The sequence below is a fragment of the Apus apus genome, chromosome 3, assembly GCF_020740795.1.
Source record: "Apus apus isolate bApuApu2 chromosome 3, bApuApu2.pri.cur, whole genome shotgun sequence".
In the NCBI taxonomy this organism is placed as follows: Eukaryota; Metazoa; Chordata; class Aves; order Apodiformes; family Apodidae; genus Apus; species Apus apus.
In genome coordinates, this window is record NC_067284.1 from 33900549 (window position 1) to 33921552 (window position 21004).

The 21004-nt window shown below is 37.1% G+C and overlaps 1 protein-coding gene across 2 annotated transcripts in view; it reads left to right on the forward strand.

The window, feature by feature from the left end:
* The window catches only part of HBS1L (HBS1 like translational GTPase), a 60295-nt gene extending 39493 nt beyond the window's left edge, over positions 1 to 20802 (forward strand). For both annotated transcript variants that reach the window (XM_051616023.1, XM_051616024.1), the window contains 13 exons: positions 2331 to 2584; positions 3045 to 3210; positions 4782 to 4899; positions 7897 to 8043; positions 8731 to 8805; positions 9594 to 9711; positions 9900 to 9968; positions 13364 to 13468; positions 15480 to 15570; positions 17160 to 17268; positions 17888 to 17988; positions 18909 to 19053; positions 20135 to 20802. In XM_051616023.1, coding sequence (XP_051471983.1) covers positions 2331 to 2584; positions 3045 to 3210; positions 4782 to 4899; positions 7897 to 8043; positions 8731 to 8805; positions 9594 to 9711; positions 9900 to 9968; positions 13364 to 13468; positions 15480 to 15570; positions 17160 to 17268; positions 17888 to 17988; positions 18909 to 19053; positions 20135 to 20146 — 1510 coding nt within the window. In that variant the 3' untranslated portion in view covers positions 20147 to 20802. The remainder of the gene's footprint in view (positions 1 to 2330; positions 2585 to 3044; positions 3211 to 4781; positions 4900 to 7896; positions 8044 to 8730; positions 8806 to 9593; positions 9712 to 9899; positions 9969 to 13363; positions 13469 to 15479; positions 15571 to 17159; positions 17269 to 17887; positions 17989 to 18908; positions 19054 to 20134) is intronic.
* Positions 20803 to 21004: the final 202 nt, after the last annotated feature.

Here is a 21004-nt window from a genome sequence, read left to right on the forward strand (position 1 = left end):
CACTGCCTGGGTTAGCAAAACGGTAGGTATTAGTATGCTGTTCCTATAGGCTATGTCTTCCAACAGAAATTTCCATTCAGTTACTTTGAAAAATCTTAGTGGAGGAGGTTTACTGAAAAGCATTTTCAATGTCATTCTTTTTTTTTTCATTGACTGTTAGAAATAAAGCTCCGTAGTGTTTTTCTCTGCTGTTTTCAAGCTTTCAAGAACTGCTCAACTCATTCCTGTGAGGAATAACTAACTGTCAGGATCTTGGTACTCCATTTCTCTTCATGTGCTTCCATGAGACCAGAATTGTGCATTTCACCAGCCTGTCTTCCTGTTCTGGTACATGAGCAATAAACTGAGCAATAAACTCACTCTCCCTTTCCCCAGTATTGGTCAGCAAGAAGCTAAACTATTTCCCCAGATGCTGTCTTAGTAGATAGATACACTCTATCCATTCTGGTGTTCTGCCTCTGAAAGAGCAAGTTTTGGTTTTTCATGGCACAGCTTGTTTTCAGGTTTCCAAAACCTGATAATATCTGAAATCTGTCAAACACTAAATGGAGCCATGCACTGACTATTCAAGTATTGCACCCCTTTAAAAGTAGCAATGCCTGATGTTATGATGGCAGGAGTCATGTTTCACTCATTGTTTCACTTCTGTCTAGCACTTTTTCTTTGCACCACCCAAAATAAAAACTATTTGGCAGCCTTAGGCAGTGGTAGTCACAATAAAAGCTACTTAGAATTGAGAGAGTAGTTATTTTATCTGGCAATAACTGTGATTCTTTCAGGTGCTGGAGTTAGTTTGAATTCTACCATTCAGTATCCATCAGGTTTTTTGGAATCTTTATTGACTCAGGCTTTGGCCTGCAAGAAGATCTGAGCATCTGGAATTAGAATCCCAGATCATTACCTAGCTAAACTAAATAAAATTGGGAAGCTTACTAATAACCTTTCAAAATACATTTTTGTTTTTTAATAGGGTTGATGTGATAGTCTTTGAATGCAGAGTAGACTAGCATGCTGGGGCGATGTTCTTTACTGAGAATATATGCAATGGAAAGGGACTAATTTGATGCAAATACCCCTGTGCAGACAGAATATGAGAAGTAATGTAAAGTAAAAGCAGAGATGTCACAATGTGGTATTCTGAAGTACCAAAATAAGTAGTTTTGTTTATAGAATTTGAAAAGAGTAGAACTGGGCAGCTGATTGTGGTACATAAACAGAAAGTGGGGGATAAAAAAAACCTCACGCTGGATGTGGAGACATTTGAACATGGGAGCCATGAATCCGTTCCATGGAAAGCAGTTCACAGCATGGTGGTACTGCATTAGATTTTCAGTTTTCCAGGGGAAGAAGCCTCTTTTGCTTGAATAAAGTTTTAAATGCAGTATTTTGTAGGTATTTTCAATATACTGTGATGGTCAGTAGTTTGTATATTGAAGTTTGCTGTGATATAATGTTGCCAGTCCTGTAACAACTACTTCTGTTCCTGTCTCGCTAATTACTGCCTCACCAAGGAGCTCTTGTCAGGCAGTAGGAAAGCTGTTGCTCTCTTGGAAATGTTTCTTAGTGTCTGCTTTTAGTGGTCATCTTTTCCGTAACAGGTAAAGAATTGTATATTCTCGGAATGCCTGTGTAAATTAGGAAAATATCCTCATTTAGACATCAGAAGAATTTAGGCTTATTTACTGTTAGGATTAGTATGGTGATCTGTGGAAGAACAGTGTTACAGAAGAGGACTTGGGGAATCCAAATCTCCTTAGTTGTAGAATCCTTGTTTTATGCATGTAACAGATTTTCTCAGTATTGATAAATGTAAATTGTCTTACATAGCTCTGTATAAACATTGCACCTTAAATTGCATCTCAGGTATGTTTCCTGTCTGCTCTTCATGCTGTATAGCTCTTCTCACTGCCAAATATTGCTCCGTTGAGCTGCAGTACTTGTAGTGGATGTGGAAGCTGTTGTAGAATTGATGCTTCAAAGTTAACTTGGGCTCTTCAGGTACAACTCTCTGTAGTTGCTCTGCACAACTGTCCTTTCCCTCCCTGTCAAAAGAACTGGCTGAGGGAAGCTTTTGTTTATCTATTTCATGTATTTTACAAGATTATTTCTTATCTTGCTTTTGTACACAGTTCTTTTCAGAAAAGATGTTCAGAGCTGGTATCTGTGCGGTTTGTATCCAGCTGCTAATCGCTTCCACTTTAATGGGCTTATCATGTACTCTTTTTTCTGGGGCTTACAAGATAGTGAAGGGAAAACTCAATTTATCTCCTGCATTTCTATGGCTTCTTTGTCACTTGCATTCCTTGTGTTGGTTTTTTTTTTCCCCATAGTGTTGCTGAAGAAAATGGACACACTAACACACCTCAGAAAGGACTGTTAACTGAAGACACCAGTGCAGCTTCTGGGGTACCTGAGGCAGTCTCAAAATCTACTCTTTCACCCCAAGTAGTGCAGGTTTCAGAAGAGCAGAATACAGTGCCTACTCCACTAAAAAAGTCAAGCAAAACAAAACCACAAATAGATGTGAAAGCAGAGTTGGAGAAGAGACAAGGAGGAAAGCAACTGCTCAATATGGTGGTAATAGGTAATACTGTTAAATTTATATTTTTGACAAACACAGAGATTAAAAGCTGCTGATTGAATCTGGAAGTGACACAGAAGCGAAACTGGGAGAAGGGACATCTTGTACTGTTTTCAGTCCCACTGCTTGACCATTATTCTTTGGAGCTAATACATTTAGATGTCCTTGACTAGGACAGTGAGGTTGACTTAGCTTCCTTTTCACAGTGTAGTAAAATATGCTTTGGTTTGAATTCATTCTTGCAGCCTGTTCTTTTTAATATTAATTTGGAGGTCCTATAGAGCTGTCATGTTGACTGCTTCAAAAACTATCTCTCTGTAGGTCTGTCTTACAGGATTGTGAAATTCTATGGATTGCATAAGCATTATTAGTGCATGTGATTTTCATGTTTCAGTGTATTTCTTCTTGTGCTATATTTAAAGTGTGTAATAAAAATTGATGTAATATTTATTTCCCTCCATAGGACATGTTGATGCAGGTAAAAGTACTTTAATGGGTCACCTGCTCTACCTTTTGGGAAATGTGAACAAAAGGACTATGCACAAATATGAACAGGAATCTAAGAAGGCTGGCAAAGCTTCATTTGCCTATGCATGGGTCTTGGATGAAACTGGTGAAGAAAGAGAAAGGTAGAAATCTCTTTTAATGGGAATTACCTTTTTTTTCCTGAAAGAACAACCATTCTCAGCATCAGTTAGGCTGATGCTGAAGAACATGGAGTAAGGCAGCCCCTATTGAATGTGCAACTACTGTTGTTTTTAAAGGAGGATACTTTTGCAGCATTCCAGTATGTAGCTAAACTTTAAATAGAATCATAGGATGGTTTGGGTTGGAAGGGATTGTAGAGATCATCTAGTTCCAACTACCAGTTTTACTGATGCGAGGCCTTTCATTTATGAAGTGCACATACAAATCTGTGTAGGGATGTGTGTGTTGTGGGGGTGTAAGTATGGGGAAGGAGGGAGCAATCCCAAAGTGACCAAACAGAAATTTTAAAAGTAGCCTGACATCAGTTAAGGCTGGTGATAATGTAGTGGTAGTGTTGTTGTGACATTATAGTCTAAAGATGTAAACCAGGAAAAGCTGATGGGGGAAAGGTCTTTTTCTTAATCCTCATAGTGTAGCTAGGTGTAAAACAGACAAACTTTGGACATCAGTTCTTTTCACAGGTCTGTAATAGAATAAATAAACACTCTGTTAACTCTATTCTATTAAAACAAGCTACATTTGATAGGATGTAATTAACATGTGAAACCAGAAATAGAGATAAGTATTTATTGCCTGTGAAGAGTAAAATGTTAACAGAAAGTAAAGTTTGTGGAATAATTGTCCTGAGCCTTGAAAATAATACCTCTTGGTCTGTGATTTCTTTTTGTATCCAACAGTTGTGCATTCAGGTATCAAATTCCTCTTCTGAAGATAAATTTTAATTATTAAGGGAAAAGTTTTCTGAGTTGGTATTTTTAGTTTATTCTGTTTTCTCTTTGAGTTTGATGTTTTTAAAGAAAAACTTTGTGGAGCCATCTGTAAATGTTTGGTGTTTTGGGGTTGTTATTTTGTTGGGTATTTTGTCATTGGAACTAGCATAGTTTAAATATCTGTACTAATGTGAGAAGGTTTGTCCCTTGAAATTGCCTGTCTGTCTTCATTGTCTGTAAAGGGAGATGCAGATGACTAACCCAGATACAGACATGTGCATGATAGCTGCTTGCATCTGATCAGATGAATCCTGTCCTGTGCAGAGCATGTGGTTATTACTGAGATGTGGAACTGTTCCCTCCTTGATAAACAGTAGCTCTGCATGTGGATCTTTGCAAATGTGTAACTGTAATCCTGTGCCCTCTACTTTTTTATTCTTGCCCAAGTTTCTGCTACTCTGTGGTGTATTTTCCTAAAAAGCTAAAAATTAAAAGTAGAATTAGTGGTTGAAATACGCAGGACACTTTTCATGTTCTCACTGTGCTTGTTCAGACATAATCTATGGGTGCATACATTTAGTACTATGAATTCTTGATGTTTGTTTCTATGTGTCTAGAGCTACTGAAAGGCAGCTCTAGAGGTCTGTTTTTCCATCAAGAAGATTTTTCTTTTTGTGCAAGCTAAATAAAATGAAAGCTATGAAGTGTATAATTAGCTTACTTTATATTGTGCAGCTTTCAAAGTGGTTTTAATGGTGCATTGCATGTATGCTTTGTTTAAGGGGAGTGACAATGGATGTGGGTATGACCAAATTCGAGACAAAGTCTAAAGTAATTACACTGATGGATGCTCCAGGCCACAAAGACTTCATTCCAAATATGATCACAGGAGCTGCACAGGTAGAGATGGTCTAAAACTTTTTCCTATAGCATTATTATTTATAACTTTTTCTTATAGGGATTTCCTTCTTCTAAAATCTAAGATGAAATGAATAATTGATGGTGCTAAGATATCTTTGAGGTTTTTCATGTGTTTTCTAAACTTAAATAAGAATGTGTTTCTTTAAAGGCATTTGCTTTTTTTAGAGGGGACATGAACTTGTTGGAGCAGAATTTTATTAGAGAAGTAATTTGAATACTAAGTTGCAGTTCGATAAAAACAGAGTTGCGCTTTGAAAGTTATTCAAATGTAGCATGTGTCTATTTAGCAACAAGTTCTGTGAAAGTGGTCTTGTAGGTAAAAATTTTAAGTGGTTTCGATCTTAAAGAAAAAAGATTTGGAGAGATCAAACAAAAGGCATCCTTCTCTTTAACAATATCTCCTGTATGGGATGAAAAAACATAACATAGATAACAAAGTTTATGCAGAATGCATCTGTGTTGTCAGGAGGACCTCTGCAGAGCCTGCCTGCCACTTGCTTCAGGAGCAGTAGGTAAAGTCAGCAGTATTGGGCACTACCCACTGAATCCAGTATGGCACTTGGCATTCTTGTATAGGTTAGTTATTTAGCCTATGGAAATAATAAATCAGAGGAAGGAAGAATAATGTAGTTACATAGCATAAAATGTGTGAATATTTTTCCATTTAAGGACTCCCTTTTTAAAATCATAGAATCATAGAATGGTTACAGTTGGAAGGGACCTTAAAGGTCATCAGGTTCCAACCTCCCTACTATGAGCAAGGACACCTCACACTAGACCAGACTGCACAAAGCCTTAAGCACCTCCAGGGAGGGGACTTCCACAACCTCCCTGGGCAAGCTATTCCAGTGCCTTACTACCCTCATGGTGAAGAATGTCTTCCTGATGTCTAACCTTAATCTACCCTCTTATTGTTTAAAACCATTACCTCTTGTCCTGTCACTAGCCTTGCTGGTGAAAAGCCCCTCCCTAGCTTTCCTGTAGCCCCTTCAGGCACTGGAAGGCCACTATAAGGTCTCCCTGGAGCCTTCTCTTCTCCAGGCTGAATAACCCCAATTCTCTCAAATACTGGAATTGAATCTCCAAAGTAGAGGTGTAATCAAAGATTACTTTTTTTCCAAAGCTACTGTGCAGAGGTCTTAGCATTGCACATATCATACAGTCTGAAATCTAGGTTTTATCTTAAGATCTCAGTAAGGATGGGCACTGTTAGTATGCTTTTACAGATAGAGAACTATACTGTCGGAAGCCTGGTTTGCCACAAGCAGAGTCTGGATAAGAATGCAGACCTTGTGACCAAGTGGTTAGGCTGCAGAATAGTCAGAAGTTAGTAAATAATTGTGTAGAGCTTGTGCAGTCATCTATATTGTGGAGCATATTTTGTCAGAAGTTCAGGAGTTTGAAAATAAGAAATGATCTTTTGGAACAATCAAAAATGTTGTCTCAGACATGCAGTTTTCTTTACAAATTTAATTTAATTTAATTTGGTTTTTTTGCGGGAAAAGTAATACAGAGAAGAGTGTTAAGAGAAGACTTTCAGATGCCTCAGCAGTTGTATCAGTTCAGCAGTAGCTGAGGCTGCCCAAATAAGACTTGATATCTCTGTGTTCCCTCAGCTCTCAGGATGGTGAGGGACTGGTCTGTTCTGGAGCCTATTAAGAAATTGCTGAAACTTTGCAAGCTTCTGTTGCCTATTTGAGTAGGCTGAGCACTGAAGCAATGGGTAGAAAACAGCAAACATGGAAATGGCTCTGATGCCATTTTATCATGGAGAATTCTGTTAGGAGGTGAATCCCCAACTGCTTTTATGCAAGACGCAAATCAGCCTTATCAGGGTCAGGATCTGGTCTTTGATACATGTAGTTAATTCATGTAAGTCTGGAGGTACAGTTTTTATACTTTAGAAAATACAGGATGTCTTTTTTGTGGGACAATTTCACCGCAATGCAATGCTGAGGCTGAGAGCTGTGGGGAAATTCAGCCCTCCTCTTTTTGCCATTCCCATACATGCAACCTCTGTATGAGTTGTGGGGATTTCATGCCCAGGACAAGGCGAGGGGAATTTAGAGCTAGGGCAGTGTGCTGTCTCTGTTCCTGCTCCTGGCATCCTGAAGCATAAACATGTAAGAAAAGGGAGAAAGTACCACTTTTTCCTCCTCTGTCTTTCTGTTAGGTCCATCTTGTCAGTCCTATGACATTGTCTTACACCTGCTTCTTGTCAGCAGTTCAAGTCTGTTGCTGTTGTTCAGTACACGATGGTGGTCTAATTGGCTGTTCCTTACCAAAGCAGGGAAAGAAGAAGAAATATTAGCAGCATTTAAAACTAATAGCAAAATTTGTTGCTTTTTCCTGTGCTTTCCTGTGACTTTTGTGCAGTACTGTAGACTGTGTGATACCTACTTGCTTTTAGTACTGCTGCAGAGAGTTTGCCTAGATGATAAAATAGGCTACTTCATCTTTTCCGTCTTGTTATGTTGGCATGTTCCAGTGTGGAGTGCACTGTGAAGCATCCACGTGCAACATGCTGTCAATCAGCTGTCCCAGATGTATAGTGAGGTGATTTGTCTGTAGTTCTTGCAGCTGCTCCCTATGAAGGTGTACATGCTGAGGCAGGGAGAACTGGATATTGTGTACATACCTGTTCTTAAGCTTCTGGAACACGGGTCATTTTTGTTTAGTTGAGGTCTGTGCAAAACATTAATCACAGGTAGTTTGAAGAACACAGATTCCCAAAACCAAGAGTTGGCTTGTGTTTAACAGAAAATGGTGGTTTATGACATGGGATGACATAATGCCATAATAGCTCACCAAAGTGCACAAGACAGATAGGACTGAGCAGTTCCCATCACATCAGAAGCACATCAGGCTTCTCCCTGTGTAAAGCACATTTTGTGTGAAATGTTGCTTCTTGACTTATTAATGTGATTATTTACCCTGATTATTTCCACTTCTTAACCACTGTACTTTTTTATCTAGGCTGATGTGGCTATTTTGGTTGTGGATGCTAGCAGAGGAGAGTTTGAAGCAGGGTTTGAGACGGGTGGACAAACTCGAGAACATGGATTATTAGTGCGCTCTCTCGGAGTGACACAACTAGCAGTTGCAGTCAATAAAATGGACCAGGTACATGCTTAATTTTTTTGTTTAGTTGAAGGACTTCCATCTAGGATTGTGGACCCTAAGTTTAAGGGTCAGCATTATGAAACTAATAGTATTTTTTTTTTCTTTCTTTTGATTCTCAGCTCTGTCTCTTCCATTTAGACTTTACAATACATTTATTTTTATTTATGGGTGTTTTTTCAAAGTACACAGAAGGATAGTTTTGGTTCTAAAATGAGTAGGGGTCCCTCTCATACTTGCAAAAATCTCAGTGAAGCAGTTAATCCGGTGGCATCTGCAAGGGCATCTTGGTGGCCATTCAGGTCAAGACCCCTACAGCTTTATTTAAACCTGTAAAACGTGTTATGTATTACTAGCTGTGTTTTAGATTCTTACTGTGTTCTATGTATTTTTGCTTAATCTGAATTAGGTGTAAACTTCAAAAAGAAAAGAGGTGCTGTCCTGGGACTAATCACACTAAAGGGGCTTGCAAGTTCAGGGGTGTGTTTTTACTCTCAGTACTTATTAGGTGTATGCTTTTAGGTATTCAACTGTGAATCCACCTGGAAGTCTCATATGTATAAATTCATTTGGTGCTTTGTGAGGAGAGCCTCTACCTATACTGCAAGAGTTGATGACATGCCAGCTATAGGTTCAAGTCATAGTTAAAAATCTAACAATTTTATTATCATAATCTGTTCTCTCTTTTAGGTCAATTGGCAACAGGAAAGATTTCAGGAAATCACGAGTAAGCTTGGCCAGTTTCTTAAACAAGCTGGTTTTAAGGTAATGTAAATTTCAGAGATCTTTTTTGCTTTGTTCAGGCATTTGAGTAGGATGAGCTTTTTTCACAGGTTATTTTGTGTCACTTTCCTACAACTACTCTGTGCACATAGTATAGCAGATTGCTTTTCTTAATGGTAGGGTGTACACTGAGCCCTTGGCAGGTTTATTAAGTTCTCTAGTACGCTTTCTGTCATCATCTTTGTGTAAGTCTGTTGAACCTTTGGGGCTCTCATCTCACATGTAATTTCTTGGGATTGTTGTCTACAAAGCAAAACAGACCAAGGGTCATCTGTCTTAATGTTCAGGATTGCCTAAGTGACAGTAGAGAGTTTTATACCAGAGCAGGTGTCAGGGTAGATTCTGAACTCAAAAAAGCACTCTCTGTTTGCCATTTCTGACTGCTCCTCTCACGTTTCCTCAGTTCTAAGTGCTATCCATTTGGACTGGCTGTGGCCATCCTGAAATCCCTATGCATATAACAGCAATTCAATCCAAAGCTTTGGCTGTCAGATATGGAATTGGAGTTTGTTTTACCTGAACTCAGTTTCTAGTTGCTAATGTTGCTATCATTATGTTTAAATATCCCCAACTCTTTGTTGAAGCACTGTGATCAGGCAAGAGGTAAACAGAAAGGAAGTGGATCCACCAAGTAATCTGCCTCCTCCAGGGGAATGATAAGTGTGCCTACTATTCTTTTATAGCCTAGATGTGTAATATTGAATATATTGCTTCTGCTAGAAGATTCTGTTGTTAAGGTATATTTAACTTCTGTTTGTTTTCCTAATTAGGAGTCAGATGTGGCTTATATCCCAACGAGTGGCCTTGGTGGTGAAAATCTGGTCACAAGGGGTCAGTCAAGTGACCTCACACAGTGGTATAAAGGAAAGTGTTTGTTAGAACAAATTGGTGAGTACAATTTTCCTCATTTAAATACTAATATATCTTAGTCCTGTGTATGTCAAAACTTTTACTTTGGGGGAAATGTAGGACAAAGTCTTTGGAATGCAATATAGTTGATTTGAATCTTAATTGAGAAGCGCTGAGACACTTACTGAATACAGATATTCTAAAAGGTCTTATCAATTTATTTGCAGATTCTTTCAAGCCACCACAGAGATCAGTGGATAAACCATTTAGGTTGTGTGTTGCTGATGTTTTTAAAGGTTGGTTGTTTTTATAGTATTTTCACTGTCTTTTCACTGATGTTTAATACAAGTGTTGAGAAGTCATGTAAAAGTAAGACGTAAAGTAGCACCTTTAAGTGTATCAGTAGTCTTGAACAGGATTAGTAAGTTTTCAAGCACTGTTCTTTGTTCAATTTTAGATAGTACCATTAGAGAAGAAACACACTGAAAAAGAAATTGAGGAAGAAAATCTGCATGACCAGCTAATTAGCCATGTATTGATTCTGTAGGCCAGAATTTGGGAGTTTCTCTTTCCCAAACTAGTTGTTGCCTAAATGAATGTTTCTCAAACTTTTTACATGTGTGGCTTTGGACTCTTTTACCTTCCTCTTCCAGATTTTGAAGAAGTTTGACTTGTTCCTTTTATGTTTGCTGTTGTAAATAAAGATAAAATTCCTTAATTTTCTTATAAAAATCTGGGAGGTGAGGTGGGAGAATAGGGTGGTGGTACTAAAACTGTTATAACCAGCCAAAGGATTTAATGAAAGGCAGTTAGCTGTTGCTTAGCACTAATAGAGATATGGACAAGTATCTATCACTAGTTCTTATTCCCATTGTCCGGAGAAAATAGACTGCCTTGAGGTTTTCATAGTAAAATTAATATTTTTGTTCAGTTAAATGTCCTTATATTTACAGGTTATTTAAAAGAAATAAAGTTAGTAACGCTCATCCCGTTTGAAGCATTCAGGAGGTTCCTGGAGAAATGTTGCACACTAAATGACAGCAGGATTTGAAAGATTGTAAATATTTGTAATCAAATGTTATTAATGAAATTAATATTTTAAAAGAAATTTTGCTTTATATATAGGATGTTTATAGGGGAAGTACAAACAAGCCAGATCAAAATATTAATTGTAATTAGAAAAAGTTTTGTGCAGTTTTCATGTGGGTCTGAGAAAACACTAGATGCTCTACATGCCCTGGCTTAGCTGACTTCAGGTACTGAAGCTGTAATGTTAAATATTGAAACCTTGCATGAGATTTTACCCCAGTGTGTTACCACTAGTTTAGTCATCTATGCCATCACTGTGTTTTTTTGTGTTTTTTTTTTTAAATGTTGTGAGCTGTGGGAAAGTGTGTTAGGATTATTGATTGAGATCTTTCAAAATATTATCACAAGTTTTTGTTGCAGTAATCATTCTTGTGTTGAGCTACATTTCACAAAACAAGCAGTTTTGAATAAATCTGTTTTATGGTAAAGTCTGACTTTTTGCTAAAGTATGCAAAAAATTAATGGCTGTGTAAGGGACTCAATTTACATGTACAGGGTTTATCACTAAATGTGGCCTTTTAGGTGTTTTTCAGGCTGTTTTTTTCCTATTTTGTGATCTCAAAACTTAATTAACTTGGATGCCAAGTAGCTACAGGTACAAGTAGATGAAGCAACAGTTTTTCTCAGCTCTATTCCAGTGCCTGTGTCAGCTGTCCATAGAAGTATGTAAAAAGTGAGAGTGCTGAGTGTACTCTTATGTAGTTTGGAAAACCCCTTTCTTTAAGGTTACCCACATATGTGATTCATGTACCTCAGACTGATTTTAGCTGTTGTTCTCCATAGCCCTAATATTCTCTCCAGGTAAACAAGAGGTCCCTGTAAATTCCTTCACTGCTGCATCAGTCTCCACTTCCCATATCATAATGCTGTCTAGGGTATGACTGGGCCTGACTATAGAAAAGCCTCGTCCAGCAGTCAGACCTTGAGGATAAGCTACATGTCCTGTTAGAGCCAGAGTACCATGGTACATGAAATCAGGCCATTTGTTATGCCCTGATTCTGTCCCCCACTGTCTTATTTTGTACTTGTGTTGATTTCTTTGAGAGCTGAAGGAACTTGACACTTAGCAGGAAGCAATCAGCATGGGAGAGGGCAAAGCTTCAAACATCGCACTGGTTTACCAAGCCAGAGCTGATGATGATGTGAAAAAAAGAGAAATGGTTCTTGATTGTGCTTCAGGGTGGTTGGGAACGTGGAGCCAGTTCATGTTTCTGGTTGCCTGCAAGTGCTTGCAGAGCCACCTTCATGTTTTTTGTGTACCATAGTGCCATGGTATATGTATCCTGACTTGGGGATTCTTTTCCGAGCAAGTATCTGCTTCTCCAGTTTTCTGTTCTTTTGACATCTGATGTAATCTGTTAATTGTCTGCATTCATCTCATTTGCTGGAATGAACAGAGGAGAAATAGTTCGTTGACATACTGGTAGTATTATTCCAGCTAGATAGATGGAAGCTTTCATCAATAACAGTGATGAATGCAAAAGAGCAAGTTGGTAGTATATGACCTCCAGATTCGAGGTCAACTTGTTCTTTTGAATTCAGGTTTAAATTAAGTTTCTAATCTAATGTGACACACAAAATACTAAGATGCTTGCTTATCACTGAATTCTCATGTTCAGCAAAAGGTACAGTTGTTTTATGTATGGATACTGAAAATACTATTGTAGAATCACTTCTAGGGATTTTTTTTTAAACACACCTCTAAACACATGCTGAGGAGATGAGGCATTTCTTAAGGTGTGTGTGCATAAATGAGGACATCATGAGGACAGTCAAACATTGGAATAGTCTCCCAAGGGAAGTGGTAGATTCCCCCACACTGGACAGTTTTAAGTCTCAGCTTGACAGGGTGCTGAACCATTTCATATGAACTATAGTAGTACCTAGAAAGGCTGGACCAGAAGATCCTTGAGGTCCCTTCCGACCTGGCTTTCCATAATTCTATGATTCTTAGAAACGTGCACACGTAGCAAATCTTTTGAAAATAACTGACATATCATTGAAATAATGAACAGAGTATTAGGACATTGAAGAAGAAAAACTTAGTAGCTATTTTGTTCAGAAATACATCCACAATCAGAATAGCTCTTCATATTAAATAGATCTGAATCAATCTTTGACTTTCCAGGAGTAAAAGTCGTATGCAGACAGAGCATGTAGGATGCTGGCTCACTTAAACAGTAAAAGGCATAGGAATTTGCACTGGTATGCATAAGAGTTTTTATGAGAAGTCTATGGCTGTTTGTTTTTTTTTTATTGTAGTGAGAAAGTGATGAATTAAATAAAATTTCAAAAAATTAAGAAACTTAATCTAATATTGAAAAACTGAAAAATATTTCTTTATGTTCTTACATTTGTTTTAAGAAGGATATTTCTCTCTTAGTTCTGAAAAACGTAAGACCTAGAGTTTTTGAATCTGATGTTTTCATTTTCATTATGATGCATAGCTGGCTAACTTGCAAGTGCTGAACACTTTACTGGGAAAAAAAAAAACACATTCATTATATTAAAAACTTATCTATGCATTGCTGAAGAGCTGACTTGTGATGGCAAATTGACCTTACTATGATGTTTATTGAAATTGTTTCTGTGTTTATTACAGACCAAGGATCAGGTTTTTGTGTGACTGGTAAAATAGAAGCAGGCTATATTCAAGTTGGAGAACGACTTCTGGCAATGCCTCCCAATGAAACTTGCACTGCAAAAGGTACAGGCTTTGTTTACTTTCAGGTCAATACTGGGCTAGAAGCAGTTACTGAGATGGTAACAGACTGTCAAACTGATACTAACTGTCAAACATAAAATGTGAAAGCATAAAACGAATTTCTTTAGATGTGACTGTCTCTTGTATAAATATGTCTATGAAGAGTATGTGAAATCTTGCTTTTTTTTTTTTACCTCTTCTTACCATATCAGATACTCTAAGTGCTATGGCCTCATGACTTCTGCCATTGCTTTATGAAGAACCTGTAAAAGCATCTGAGTTCCAGCAATGTCTATAAAAATATGCAGTACAGGAGTCATCAATATTCAGCTTTGCTGTGGAGTGTTAAAGCTATTAGGAAGTGTGAGGATGTTGAACAACCTTTATTCTTACATATTAGGTGTGAAAAAGCTTGAGAATTAAATCTCTGCTGTTTGGTGTTGATGACATATGTCACTGATCCTATTGTAATACATAAACTTTCAGGATATCATAGTCCTGAGCAACTGCAAAAGAGAAGACAGTTTGATTTAAATGTCAATAATTTGATTTATGAAAAGAGGACTAGCTTAGTCAAGACATTAAATGCTTAGCTATTTCTTGATTAAGCTTACTGTCTTTGTACTGCAAAGTTGGTTTTGTTTCATAGGCAAACAGAAAGATAAAATATATTTTTCCTACATTAACCAATGAATAAAAAACTAAACCCTCAAAATAAATGAATAGGCTTCTGTATCTAACTGTTTAGCCTGATTTCAGCACTATGCTGGTTTGACTGTCCTGTTCTGTTCCAGAACCAGCTCGTTTGGTGGTAATTTCTGAAGCCCTTCAGTGTGTCTGTTTACACAGTTGTATGCACATTGTTTGCATGCCCAGGAATCTTACAATAACATGGGTGAATATGGTATCAGACCACCGCAGCCACTCCTCTCTTTTGGGAAAGGAGGAAGTAGCATGGAAAAAATATTTATTTTGTCTGAGTATCCCCAGTGGTACAGTTCTATGATTTCTCTTTTGTACTGCCTCTCATATGATGGAAATGCAGATGAAATTTTGGGGTATTATTTCATTAAACATGTATTACTTATATTTAGTATAAAGAAGAGGTAATTTAATTTATCAGGCAATATTTACTAAAGGTAGAGTGCACATTTGCATTCCAGTTTTTCATTTCAAGAGGCTGAGTTTCACTTATTTTGTGAGAATGACGTGTATATCTGAAATAATTATCAACACTGCTTAAAAAACAGTACTCAACATGCTTGTAGTTGAATGATGCTTTCTGGCATGTTTTGGACAAGTGGTTTTGAGAACAGATTTGCAAAAAAGTAAATACAATCTGCATAGAAATAGAACTAGATCTTATAAATGTGTGCAGTATTTATAAAAAGTGGTTTGTTTGTTTTTTCTTTCCTTCTTGATGTCTACTACAAACCTCAGAATGTTAAGTCAGGTGCTATTAGTTTTGTCCTCGCCCACCAGCCAGGTTGTCTTCTGAAGCAATTAAAATACATCAAAATCAGAAAAAAATTACTTTTAAGGATACTTTCTGATAGAGACGATGCTGTGAGCGGAAGGCATCGGTTACTCTTTTTTATGAAAGAGTCAGCAAACCCACTTGAAGTGAATGAAAGTTGACATAGTACCATTAAAGTATCTGAAAGATGCGGTCTAGGGTGTGCATGTGCCTCAAAGGATGGGTGGGGCAGATATGGAGATATTAGTACCACAGTATTTTCAGGACTGCGTCATCAGCGCACTGTGACAAGTGCCAGGTTCTCTCCTCTGGCTGAAATAAAGCCATGTTATTCTGCAGGGTGGGGTGGGTCCTCACCAAGGGGAAAAAAAACGCTTCCTCAGTCTTCTCAGTTAATAAGCTTTTACTCTTAACCCATTCATACTGAAAATTGATGAGTAATGGTTGATGAAGCACAAATGGCCCAAACAGAGCTGTTTGTTTGTAGCTCAGAACCTAGGTACTTCACTGAGAGGTTCTGTTCTTACTCATTTCCAGGAATCACACTGCACGACGAACCAGTTGATTGGGCTGCAGCAGGAGATCACGTTAGTCTCACTCTGACCGGCATGGATATCATCAAAATCAAGTGAGCAGAACTGGGTTTCAGTCTAAGTAACGGTTTGTTTTTAATGAAAAGCTTTATAACTATTACACTTAACAATCAGCGGTTTACTTGAAGAATGATGTGGCTACCAGGATATTTAAAACCAAAGTGATGCATATCACCTGGCTTGCATGTACAAACGTTGGAAACATCTGCTACATGTACAACGGCAACCTCAGAAGAGAACTGTTAGTTTTTATATTTTGCCATGCTGCAGACACTTCAAAAACTTTTTCATTAAGGCTTGTCTTTGGCCATTTTAATTGCTGGATTAAGTAAATCCCTACTGCTAAATAAAGCAATTTTTGAGAGCTTATTGGATCATAAGTAATTCTAAGAAACACATCCAAACAACTACCATTGCATACCAATAAGGTAAATCTGGACAAGTGGAATTGATGGAAACTATACTGAACACATTTAGCTGCTTGTAACATTTGTTTTGGTAAATGTTCTTCTGACCCTTTTTTGAGGGGGTCTGCAACATTTAGTGAGACACAGCAAATCTCTCTCTGTCTGCTTCAGCCTATAGGTTTCATGCTAAGGATTAGCCTCCAGCTTTTAGATATGTGTCAGTTGCTGTTCAGGCTAGAAAATTGGATCCATAATTTGTTCAACTTCTTTACATTCCAGCTGGACTTCAGATAGTAAACTTTCAAGCTACCGTTTGAAAAACTCCTTGCATGGATAGTTTTGCAGGTTTATGCTCTGCTTTTAAGGGAAAAATACAGGCTTTTCAGTTTGGCCATTTCATAATGCAGTGTGATTCTCTGTGGTAAATGGGGGTGAAAAAAAGTCTTATTCCACTTGCTGAATGAAGGCTTGAATCAATTTGTTACCTTGTTGTCATTCATCTTTTGGAGAGATGTTAGATTTGTCAAGAAAAGGTATGAAGTTTTAAGTCCTCTTGATATTGATGAAATCTGATTACATGTGATATATAGGTTTAATCATGCTGCTTGTTCTCTTCAGTCATGTTTTTCTGGGTGGGATTAATTTTCCTTTCATTTTAGACAGCTAAAACTAGCCCTTGTGAAAAAGCTGTGTTTAGTCGACTTCATTGACTTGTAACAAGCAGCAGCTTTCTTGTGACTCCATGTAGAGCTTTTTGGAAATGAGTGCTGCTGAGAGCTGAGATTTTAGGAGTCCTGATCGCAGTGTTCCTTTATCTATAAAATAGTTGAGTTACAGGCAGCAGCAATGCAGTTTTGGGCACCCTGCAGTATTTTATGCTATTGATCTGGAACAATTAATCTGTGAATGAAAGTCTGATTCTTCAAAGTACCTACGCACAGGAAACAGTGACATTTTTAGAAACTGATTAGCAATGGACGTAAGCGTTCACTAAACGAGACAGAGCTCTTCATGCATACCCACAAAATACTGTAAACATTGTCTAGGAATTAATTCTGTTACAGTTTTAATACAGTCTTCCAGACATCTCCCCCTTTTCTGCCCCCCCATGTTATATTAAAGTGATGTCTTTGCTTTTGTTGACTTAAAATATTTATCTTTTTCTTTTCTGCAGTGATTAACATTTGAATGTCCAATTTTGTTCTGCTCTCTTGTAGTGTTGGCTGTGTATTTTGTGATCCCAAGGAACCCATTAAAGTTTGCACTCGTTTCAGAGCTCGGGTTCTCATCTTCAATATTGAGGTTCCAATCACTAAAGGATTTCCTGTAAGTCTCTGGAAGTTCCTGTGTTCATTACAGGTTGCTCAGGGCTTTTCCTCCCTGTGTTCGACCCCCTAGGTATAAGAGACATTTGACATCTAGAAATGGTTCTGTCTTTCCAGAGGAAATGGGTTCTTCTGTAATTTGAAGAGGCTGTAAGGGGCTACCTTGGCTGCTTATGCATATTCTTACTGGCTTCTAATACATAGCCAAGCCATTTCAGAGAGCAGGAGTTCCACCACAGTCAGGCTCATCTGTTCTTTAGAATGCTCACGCCTTGTAGGACTATAATGATGCACTTAGTTGTAAGATACCTTTTAAAATAAACAAAATATCAGTTCATGCTGGAGAACTGCACTAATGTGGCAAAAGCAAAGCACTTAACAATGAAAAATGTATTCATGATTAATTAATACATTACCTTTGTGTCGTGGCTGTAGAGATCACAGAGTTTAGGAACTGGGGAATAGTTACTGAATGTGAGGCAGAGACTTCTGTGAGAGAAGCTTTATAAACATTTGTTTAAAAAATTAGCCTTAAAAGAAGTTGATGTTTTTAAGTATTAACACCTAGCATTTCTGATTGTTGTAGAATGTTTAATAACTGAAAGAAAAAATATTTTTAGGTGCTTTTACACTATCAAACTGTGAGTGAGCCTGCTACTATTAAAAGACTCTTGAGTGTCCTGCACAAAAGCACTGGTGAAGTGACAAAGAAAAAACCTAAGTAAGTGTTTTGAATCATCAATCATTACTCAAGAAATAAGCTGACTTTTGATTAATATACTGTATATCAAACAAGTTCTATTTTGAAGCAATAATGTGTTTTTAAGAATATGCTTTGTTTTAGAAGGTTTCATGTTTAGATTTCAGAGTGCTGTACAAAGTGAAAAACTGCCCACTTAATAAATACTGAGCACCTGATAAGTAAAATGACTTGCCTAAGGTCACTTGCAAAATTGGGAGTGAATCTTAGATCACTAGCCCTGCACTTAAGGGTTTATTTATTTATTTATTTATTTACATTATCTCTCTTCTTCCTGCAATAGTATGGAATCCTTAGTATAATTCTGCAGATGGGTTACTGTCTAAAATAAATCCAACTAGAGAGTGCATCAGAGAAAGAGATTTAAGGAGTATTCCCATACAAGTTTAAACCATGGGAACATCTCTTTAGTTATTTAAACCTGTATTTGGGTACAAATGCTATTTGATACAAAAACATATTCTTAGAATAATGCTTCTCAGGAAATTGCATGGCTGAAACTGCTGCTGAAAGGTAATGGGAAGAAAAATTGTGATTTCTACAGGGCAGTGAATTGGCTCTGTAGTCATTGGGTTTGAAAAAAGACTCCATTTCTACTAGAGAAAAAAAAATATATTAATGAGATAGTTAACTTCAAAACAATTTGCTAAATGTGGAGATGGATGCTTCTCTAGAAGTTTTTAAAGAAAACTAGGGTGCCTTTTTAAAAGTGTGCTTCATGCAAATGAGTTTTCAGTCTGGTGGCTTGGGTTATACTTGAAATCAAGCATGAACATTATACTTTTGGCTTTTTAAGCTCTTTTGTCCCGTTTATTCACGGTTTGCTTTTTCATTTATGCATGCATATATTTTATATGAGTTTTCTGCTTATTTACCTGCAGGTTCTTGACTAAAGGTCAGAATGCTCTAATAGAACTACAGACTCAAAGACCTGTTGCTCTAGAGTTATATAAAGATTTTAAAGAGCTTGGGAGGTTTATGTTACGCTACAGTGGTTCCACTATTGCTGCAGGAGTTGTCACAGAGGTATGGCATTTTTGTAAAGGCCTTTATATACTGTAAAGGAACAGTGTTTATTTTCACATGGCATTTAGTTTTTATAATTAAGACTTGGTTTACATCCTTTGGCATTAAAAAGGTTAACTTATTCTGATGAAAAATAGTGCTTCAGCAAGATGTGAGGAAATCTTGCTGTGGTTCTGTTCAATTTATTAGGAGCAAAAATCACTCTATTTAGAATTTTTGAATGTTGTACATTTTTCTCCCTGTCTCAAGCTAAAAAATAACCATTATTTTAACATACATCAGTATTTCTGAAATCTAATTGTCTGTATAAGTATACCAGAAGTAATTTATAAATAAGAAGAGCTGGCCATTTTTCCTGTGGCTTGTTTGGGTCCCAGATTTTTTCTGTTAGCATTAAAGACAGTTGTACATTTGATTCTTGCCAGTGTCCACAGACATTTTCTGATCTTGTGTAAGCGAGAGGAGGCAAAGGCTGTGGGGCTACATAGAATGTTTTACCTTCTATTAGGAGCAAAAAATATCTCTGTCGCTTTAAAAAATATTGCCTTGATTTTTGGATTAGAATTTGAGTCCTAATTCTAGGCCTGTGAGAGAGCAATTTAGTCACATTAACCAAGTTCTGATACTGAGACTTAAAGCTGAGTCATTTAATGTCAAAACTTGGAATTAGAATGTGAGAATTTCTGGCTTTTCCCTGTGTGCATAGGAATGATGTGCTAGGTCTGTCAGAGACTCTGGACCTTATGGGAGCTTTAATGCTCTTAACAATCTGTCTTGTCTTAAAAAGGATCCAGAATTAGGTCTTTAATATTGCACCCGTTTTTAATGAATTTTAACTTGAAGGGAATGTTGTCCTATTTAGATCTACGATGCCCAGTGTTTGTAGAACTAGGGACTAAATAACTCTTGATTGTAATTTGGGAATTACTATTTTAATACTTACTGTCTCGTTACAGAGAATCTCAGAGCACAATTATTTTTTCCACAGCCAACTGTATCACATTAACAAAAGCTGTGATCGTTTTACATTTTGTACTTCATTTTTCACCATAGGATTTTTCCTGTTTGCTTATGTTTTTAGATTAAAGAATGACAGTGGTGCCAGAACTTCTACCGTCCAACCAAAATGCAATCAAATGTCCAAACTTCTGTTTAAGAATTCAGTTGCTTCAGTTGAAGGAACAAGTGCAATTATTTGGGGAGAAGATGATGATGACAAAAGTTAACTCTTTTGAAATGTCTGGGGAGCCCTACATCAGTCTCTCCCACTGCAGAACAAGATGCCAACTGACAAGGAACTACTAACGTTGCACTTCTCAATCTCAAGAATCCCATGTGTTTATTCATGTGGAATTTAGCCCTTAGGGAGCTCAATGGAAGAATCTTAGAAAGTTAAATTAGAGAAAAAGATGATGTGTCGTCATGAAACAAACTCCTTACTTCCAGACATAAATTGTTTACATATTTTCTTTTATTTGCTTTTTTTGCTGCACATTAATTCAGTAAAATAACTTTATTGGTCTAATATATTTTTAGGTCTGAATTGAATGCATATTCAGGGAAAAAAAGAGCTATTTACTTTGGTTTCAAGAGAATGGCATGTAGTATTATCCCAGGATTGTTTTCCCTGTACCAAAATTTATTTAAAAAGAGAAGTTTTCTTTTGCTGTGTAGTGGAAGCTGTGCCAACATTGGCTAATTTTATTTTTTAAACTGTAAGAATAATAAAATAACTTTGTCTGTGCATAATTTTTGTCTCCTTCATCTTTTGTTATTTGAACACGTGTAAAATGTGTTAAATTATTCTTTACTTTTCACAGCTAGGAAGTTTCAGAGTAAACTTATGAGTTAGAATGCGAAACTGGCACATGACTTGTCTTTCTGTTGAAATAATTTCAGTTTTTCTCATGTTACTCAGTGCAGCTAGTACACAAACACATCTCTTTCATCT